At 40.6% G+C, this 8610-nt stretch overlaps 1 protein-coding gene across 3 annotated transcripts in view; it reads right to left on the bottom strand.

The window, feature by feature from the left end:
* LOC146451517 (uncharacterized) overlaps positions 1 to 8610 on the bottom strand; it is a 16519-nt gene extending 7909 nt beyond the window's left edge. For 2 of the 3 annotated variants that reach the window (XR_014859980.1, XM_085098873.1), the window contains exons 1-4: positions 8437 to 8609; positions 3152 to 3400; positions 1133 to 1494; positions 509 to 1020 (exon numbers count right to left, since the gene is read on the bottom strand). Coding sequence is in view for 2 of the 3 variants with exons in the window: in XM_085098873.1 (XP_084954999.1) it covers positions 509 to 1020; positions 1133 to 1494; positions 3152 to 3386 (1109 nt within the window). In the remaining variant the exon portion in view is untranslated. Of the gene's footprint in view, positions 1 to 508; positions 1021 to 1132; positions 1495 to 3151; positions 3401 to 8436 lie in introns of all 3 variants that reach the window. The other variant, XM_085098874.1, reaches the window with a different exon arrangement.

Here is an 8610-nt window from a genome sequence, read left to right on the forward strand (position 1 = left end):
GTTGAAGCAAATGCTGACTCCGCTTGGTATATTGGTTAGAGCATAGGAAGATTAAAAAGATCGGAAGATTAAAAAGAACGCCGTACGGTTTAACCTCGTGTTGTTTTCTATATATTTCCTTAAGCAAGAAACTATGCCTCACGTCTCTTTATCTATCTCCGTACTGACTAGAATCCTAACCAGGGAGGGGTAGAAATGCTCCTAATTACTTCGTACACCAGAGTTTAAAAGCGCGAGCCGTGTAGGCCGCCGGACTCAGTGGCGATCCATATCTCACTCTATCTTTAGCTCAGAAGGCAACAGTTGATATTTTAATCGCCTGCAGGGATCTAACGTTTGTTTGCTTATTGTTGGTTGGTGGGGTCTTTTTAATTCAAAGGCTGCAGTATCGGCTCTCTATCAATTTTGGTATTTAGGGTTATATGTGGTGAATGGATATAAAATAAAGGGCGCTCGCGTGTGGTTCACTTATTATGGCTTTGGATGTACTTGATACAGTTTTCCTTACCCTTCTTCACAGCTACAGCACCCTTCTCCACAGCACCCTTCTCCGCAGCTACAACAATCATCTCCACAGCTACAGCACCCTCCTCCACAGCTACAACACCCTCCTCCACAGCACCCATCTCCACACCTACAGCAGCTCCGTTTGTACATGGGATATGGGTTGACAAAAAATGAAAAATATTCTCCCTCTTCGCGGTTAGTGTACATATTAGCAAACCTTTCCCGGACTTCTAAATCCTCGGGTGAGCTCCAGGGCACAGCGACCACTTTCCTGACTTCCTTCAGGTTGTACACAGGAATACAACGGTACGTAATGGAGTAAACTATCCCCATACTTCCCAGCCCTACTGCGCATGCCTTCAAGACGTCATCACTCCTTATCTCCACAGGTTCGTCTCCATAATTGGCGTTGTCAATCTTCTGCTCGCAGTCATGAATGGATTCCTCTCCGCCGCTCACTTTGACCTGGATTCCTCCGTGTATGATCATGTGAACACCTACCACTAAGGTTGACTGGAAAGAAAATATGGTTGTTATTGAACATGCTGAGCGACAGTTGTAGTAATATTAGAGACCTTACGCGCTGAAATGATCCAGTTTTCATTAATTATTATGATTATTTTACCATTGTTCCACTGAATATCCCTGACCCATGTGTGGAAGTGTTCGCCACTCCTCCGACCGTTTGGCCAGCGTAATTCCCCATCATCTTAAGCCCGAGGCCATATTTCGTGTCCAACTTGTTAACAAAATCCACCACACGCATCCCAGCCTCGACTTCGATGTACACCTCCTCCTTGTTCATGTTGTCCTGTCGGGATATGGGCTCAGGTGTAATGAACCTATCCAGCGTTGTCATGTCTATCATTATGTCTTTTGTATGCGTGAGACGGGACCACGAGGAGCCGGTGCCCACGGCCCTAACCTGGTAGTCGTTGTCTGCGGCATACTTGCATACAGCGGCTAGCTGAGCGGGGCCATCGAGGCCTGTGCAAAGAAATTAAAACATAACCTAACTTCCGCAAACTTACTCCTAGTCAGTGAACACTTCTCCTAAGTGGAATAGTCTTGGCCAATGCAACCAAATTGAAGGAACATTCTTTTTTATGGTGAAAGATGGTAGAAACTCAGTCTTGGTCCCAGCCACACACAAACACTATATTTTTAACCTCCCATAAGTGGACGTCTTTCCTATGTGGACACACAGTGATGGTCCCAGCCACATACAAACACTGCAGTTCTTAACTCTCATAGGTGGACACCTGTCCTTTCCTAAGCGGACATTCAGTCATGGTCCCAGCCACATACAAACACTGTATTTTTGACCTCTCATATGTGGACACCTCTCCTATTTGGACACTCATTCATGGTCCTAGCTGCATTAAAACGCTACTCTTAAGGACGGTGCCTACTAATACCGAAGTATTTTTGTGCGGCTTATGTCTATGCGGGGAGAACAGATCTTAGCAAGGCATCTTGGAATCCAAAAAGAAAATTGGGGGTAACCACGCATTTTTCAGAGATAATTAAGCAATAATATTTCTAAAAAGTGCCAAAATATTTACCTATGTATGGGATTTTTTTCCTAAATTGAAGTTTAATTACCTCTGAAAAATGCATGGTTACCCCTAATTTTCCTTTGAGATACCAAAAGCACTTGCTAAGTTCTGCTTTCTCCGTATAGTTGTAAACCGCGCAAAATTATCCCTGTATTAGTAGGCACCACCCATAGGAAACCCGAGTATCTCGAGATCCGCAGAACGTATGCGCAGTAACAAGAGTAGACACCGTCCTTAACTTCACATGCGTGGACATCCCTCCTATGTGGACACTCAGTTATGGTCCCAGCCACACACAAAAACTTTATTTTTAACCCCCATACGTGGCAGCTCTGACACTCAGTCACAGTGCCAGCCACGTACAAGCACTACATTCTAACTCCAATATATATGGGGGGAGGGGGGATGGCACAGTGGTGAGAGCACTCTCCTCCCACCAATGTGGCCTGTGTTCGATTCCCGGACTCGGCGTCATATGTGGGTTGAGTTTGTTGTTGGTTCTTGTCCTTACTCCGAGAGGTTTTTTCTCCGGGTACTCCGGTTTTCCCCTCTCCTCAAAAACCAACATTTCTAAATTCCAATTCAGTCCGGAAAGTGTCCCCAATTAGTGCTCTGCGCTAAATACACTGACACTTAAATAAAGTGATTTTTTTTATTTTATATAGATAAACCTCTCCTAAATGGATACTGAGTTATGGTCCTCATCTACATGCAAACACTATGTTTTTAACTTCCATATAACTGGACACCTCTCCTAAGTGCCGGCAATGCACACTCCGTCATGGTTGCAGCCACATAAACATTGTTAACCTCCCATATATATATACGTGGACACCTCTCTTGGACAGACACACAGTTATGAAACAAACCAAGAGAACCTGCTCATAGGCCAGGTCCCAGTTGTTCAAAGAGTGGATACCATTATCCACTATATCCAACGAATAAAATGTATTGGTTGGGAGTACATTTTATACTCTGGATAGCGATTTATCCACTCCTTGAACAACCGGGAACAGATTTTCAACTGCACTGAGATTCCTGGGCCAATCAGATTATTTAGCAAATCACAATGTTTTGTTACGCACCACTTTTCAATTCTCTCCCGATATCTGGGTCATCATTGATGCCTGGAAACTTATCTGGAAACTTGTAAATGGCTGTAGCCTGTGGGTGGTACAAGTGGACCAGTGGTTGAACCTTCTCCTCGCCGTCAAAATTGTACCACACGCGCCGTCCAGTGTACGTGCAAAAACGAATACAAGGAAATATGCACTGATATGACCAGCGCATATTGTAACAGCAGTCCATCCTGTTGCCCATGGCTTCAAACTGGTCTGCGATGAAGAATATTTGTGCGATGAGTCAAAATATTTTGGAGTCGAAAAATTACCCAAAAATTCATATTGGGGTGAAAGGCGATTAGATGATCATTCACAGTCGTGTCCTAAGCGATATATTAAAAACGTGTCTCTGGCATTAGATATACAGGGCCACGAGGGAGCTTGCTTGTGGCAATTTATCTCATAGAAAACTCGCGTTCATTGCCTAACCTAACCTTTTATACGTACAGCGTTTTTGATCCTTTAAGGGGATTAAGTGCCATAGGGTTTTAACCTCGTTTGTTAAAAATGGTGAAATAAGACCTTTACTCAGCCACAAAATAATTTTAGAACTACGAGAGGAAAGAAATCGACTCAATTCTTGAAGGGAACAACTCGTTATCTGTTCTAGCGCATTTTAGAAACAAAAATACGAGAACTTGAAAAACGTTTGCCCAACATCAAGTTTCTGCATCTGCCAGAGGCAACAATGGACAGTTTTATTGCACTGGGGTGATAATTTAAAACAGTGAAAAAATTAATAATACAAAAAAAAAAACTATAACAAAATTAGACAATTTTTTTGGTTTCTGTTGACAGACAAACATTTTTGAAATGATATCAAATTCGCGTGATACTTTCCCTTTAAGTGGCAGAAGGGTGCCAAACAAAACTATTTGTCAAACCGGCTATTTCGTAACAACGGCCTCTTTACCTCTTTAAATTAGCACACTGAACTGTGATAAAAAAAAAAAATCAAACAAACAATATGGTTTGCGCTATACGTGCATCTGTGCGTTTACTTGGGTTCGATATGGAATGTAAGTTCTCAAGCGTGTTAATACGTGCAAGTTCTTAAAGACACCACGCAATGTTACAACTTCCTCCAAAACAAAGCAGTGTTGTTTTTAAAAACTCCTTGGCGCCTGAAGGCTTAAATGATGGTCAGGTGATGCAACGTCACATCGTGGTCTGAACGAACATTCACGGCAAAAGAGCCAAGAGTGATTCATTCTTACTGATTCAAACTTGTATGCTCTATCACATTGAATACTTGTTCCCGTAGTGGAATATAAGTTTTTATTTTATCAACACGTTATTAAAAAGTCGAATAAGGCACGTGACCATTCCGGGCAGTTACGTTTAAGATAAGAGCTTTGTAAGGGGTCAACCACACCATGACCAGTGTACAATGACAAAAACGCCATATTTGATAGGCACGATGCCAGCTCGGTCGGCTGTCTTTTGCCAATTTTAAATCCGAGTAAAGAAACAATCATTTCAGATAACGTGATACAACGCATCAAAATGTTTGCCACACTCGATTGATAAACTCCGCACTTCCTTGGGTAGAATAGTATAGTATGTCTTAGACATAAGAAAGTTGACAGACATTTTCAATCTCTCTATCTTCTTAGGTATATTTAAGTGACACCAATTTTAAAATCTGGCGAAAGAAATGAACCCAACAACTACAGGCCTATATCGGTCCTACTAGGCTGTAGCACGGTTATTTGAAAGGCTTATTTTCAAACAAATTTATTCTCACTTCAGTGACAAAAAATTAATCTATTCACACCAATCTGGTTTTAGGGCACAGCACTCGACATACTGTTCTTTTAGATATATTAAACCAATGGTGTTTTAATATTGATCGCGAGATGGTAAACGGGGTTCTTTTTCTCGATTTAAAAAAGGCCTTTGATACCGTCAACCACGTTATTCTGCTGAAAAAACTAAACTGCTATGGAGTCGATAGGGCACTTGTGTGGTTCAGATCGTATTTAGAAGATAGACAGCAAGTGAGTTACGTAAATGGGATCACCTCGTCGATGGCAGATATAACATGCGGAGCCACTTTGGAATCACTACCCTTTCTTGTATACGTTAACGACTTTCCAAAATCTCTAGATTACGGAATAGCTAGATTATTTGCTGACGGCACTAATTTGACTTGCTGGCGTTGATTTAAAGGGAATTACATCTTGGCTTTCTGCTAATAAGCTTACATTAAATGTTTTAAAAACGGACTTTATGTTAATAGGATCAAGACAGAGAATAGCGGCACTCGAAGGAAATGTGACACCACATTTGAATGATGCAGTGTTGCAACAGCTGCATTCCCTGAAATGCCTTGGTGTAAATATTGATCAAAATTTAACTTGAGATTCCCATATTGCTAGTATTAGGAAAAAGGTAATTCGCAACGTAGGTATTCTAAAAAAGGTTAGATCTGTCTTAAACAGGCTTATTTATAGGTCATTAACTGAACCTTACTTTACCTATTGTTGTATTGTTTGGGACTCTATATGTGAGACCCAAATTAAAAGTCTTCAAAAACAGTTAAAAAACCGGTGTGGCACGGATTATTACTGCCGATGCCTCGTGTTCAACACGATCAAACGATGTTCTTGATCTATTAGGCTGGCCGAATTTAGCAGAACAGAGACAATATCAAAGGCGATAATGATATTTAAAATAATCAGTGGCCTGACGCCGGCATATTTGTCTGACATGTTTACTCGTACTAGTTCACTAAGCGATTAGAGATTACGTTCTTCTAGGATGAACTTTGAGCTCCCTAAAAATAGAACTAACTATATATTTAAACAATAGTTTTGCATTTACGGAGGCAAAAGTTTGGAACAATTTTCCAAATACTCTTAAGGAAGAAAAATTCCTGGATAGATTTAAGAGTCATTGTCTGAGAAAACCAGGCAGAGGTTTTGATAAAATAAAAACTTCATATTCCACAACGGGAACAAATCTTCAACGTGATAGAACATACAAGTTTGAATCAGTTAGAATGGATCACTCTTGGCCCTAGGCCTTTTTAATATTCTTTCAGACCACGATGTGACGAATGCATCACGTGACCTTCATTCAGGCCTTAACTGAAGGCGCCAAGGAATTTTTAAATATTTTGGGGGAAGTTGTAACTTTCCGTGGTGTCTTCAAAAAGTTTATGCATCACTAACCAGAGATCAAGGAGACGGACGATTTGTTGATGCCGATGGTGAAAATAACTTTAGTTTACTTTTTTAACAGAAAAAAAGGAAAACAATTCTTAAAAGAGTAAACTGAAGTTATTTTCACTATCGCGGCATCAACAAATCGTCCGAATAGTTCGTAATTTCTTAACCAGTGTAAAAGTTTAACTAATCTATATACAGATTTTATGTAAACCAAATTTTAATATTTCTTGTATTACAATTTGATAAAACGCCGTGTTTAAATAAAGATATCTATCTATTCGGCATAAGACATTTCTAGCTACTAGCTACAGATGCTGATCACATTTTGGTTTCTTATTATATTATTCGGTCTCATTGATCTCGAGTTAGTGATGCATAAACTTCTTAAAGACACCACGCAAAGTTACAACTTCCTCCAAAACAAAGCAGTGTTGTTTCTAAAAACTCCTTGGCGTCTTAAGGCTTGAATGAAGGTCAAGTGATGCATACGTCACATCGTGGTCTGAAAGAATATTCAAAAAGCCTAGGGCCAAGAGTGACTCATTCTAACTGATTCACAACTTGTATGTTAGTCACATTAAGAATTTGTTCCCGTACTGGAATATAAGTTTTTATTTTATCAAAAAGTTTTTAAGAAGTTAAATAAGGTACGTGACCATTCCGGGCAGTTACGTTTCACCGCCAGCGCTTTGTAAGGGGTCAACCACACCATGACCAGTGTACAATGACAAAAACGCCATATTTGATAGGCACGATGCCAGCTCGACTGTCTTTTGCAATTTTTAATCCGAGTGAAGAAACAGTCATGTCAGATAACGTGATACAACCTTTCAAAATGTTTGCCACACTCGATTGATGAGACTTGTAAAAGGCAATTCGTACTTCCTTGGTTCGAATAGTATAGTATGTCTAAGCTGATTGTAAGGTCGTGAATTTGAGATTTGGCAGCGGCCCATTGTCTACAAGTTATGGCTGTTATTAGATGTTTTCCAAATTTCCAAACCATGCCCACTGAATGCAATCCAGAATACGACATTTCTAGCTATCAGCTACAGATGCTGATCATATTTCGGTTCAGTATTCACTTATTCCGTCTCATTGATCTCTGGTTAATGATGCATAAATTTGGGCGTTTTCGATTCAAATCGACCCAATTCTTTGCGTTTACAAGGCCCCGAATTGCTAACCCCACCAAAGAGACATAAACGTAGTAGTTTATGGAACACAAGGCAGTTCATTTCTTGCAATTTATCTGGTAATTGTCTCGTAATTTGTCTTGTGGTGGCGAAAACAAGTTGCATGGAAAGCGGTTGCTTGGGGACCCTTGAGGCATTAACGAGCCCCGAAACGAATACATCATGTAGTGTCTCGCAATGTTGGTGTTGGTTACAGTTGAGTCGAGTTCTACTTCTTGCAACGATTGCTTCAATACAAAAAATTGCGGCACATCACCCCCAGTTCAGGGCATGTTATACTAGACAATTTTCTGACAACTTGTATCAAAAACGAAATTAATTTCGAGCCGTACAAGTTGAAAGAAAATTGCCATTGCAACAAAGGCTTAGGCCTCAAGATTCTTTACGGTTTGATATGTCGCATAGCGACTGGATGTCGCAGAGAACCTACTGAGCAACATAATGCAGATCACAAAATCGTGAATCATTTGATTCCTTGAACTCAATATTATGGTACATGGTGCAGCAAAAGAAAAATGTCCCCACGCATAGTTTTGGCCTTTCGGAATTGAATTTGCGAACGGGGTTTTTGCAGTCTAAACCAAGTCGCAATTCTATTTCACACCAAAGTCCACATTATTTTGTACACCCCATTTTACAATTGGCCACGTTTACAAGCCGAACGGAAAACGCTCTATCTAATTTGAAATCAGAAGGTAGCACGTGCCTTATTTACAGATAACATGCTAAAGATAACATGACATAAACATGCTCCGAAATGTGGGCCATATCTGGGGGCAAATAACGACATAGATATCGCACATATTTACTTCAACAGTTACTACTGCCCAACACATCAATTGGACGGTGAACAAACTAGCTAGTTAACTGTCTTTCCTACCAGTGTCTTGAGATCTCGGCGACCCGATGCCAAAGTCACTGATTTTTTAGTGTTTTCCCCAAATCCTCAGATCCTGTTCAGCGGAACAGCCGCACTTGTTGATCTCCAAACCGAAACCTCAAAGTGGGCGAGGCTCTTGTCTCCTAGTTTTTGTCGTAATGCACTGTGCGAATT

This window comes from Pavona decussata, unplaced genomic scaffold, assembly GCF_977016875.1.
Source record: "Pavona decussata unplaced genomic scaffold, jaPavDecu1.1 SCAFFOLD_386, whole genome shotgun sequence".
Classification (NCBI taxonomy): domain Eukaryota; kingdom Metazoa; phylum Cnidaria; class Anthozoa; order Scleractinia; family Agariciidae; genus Pavona; species Pavona decussata.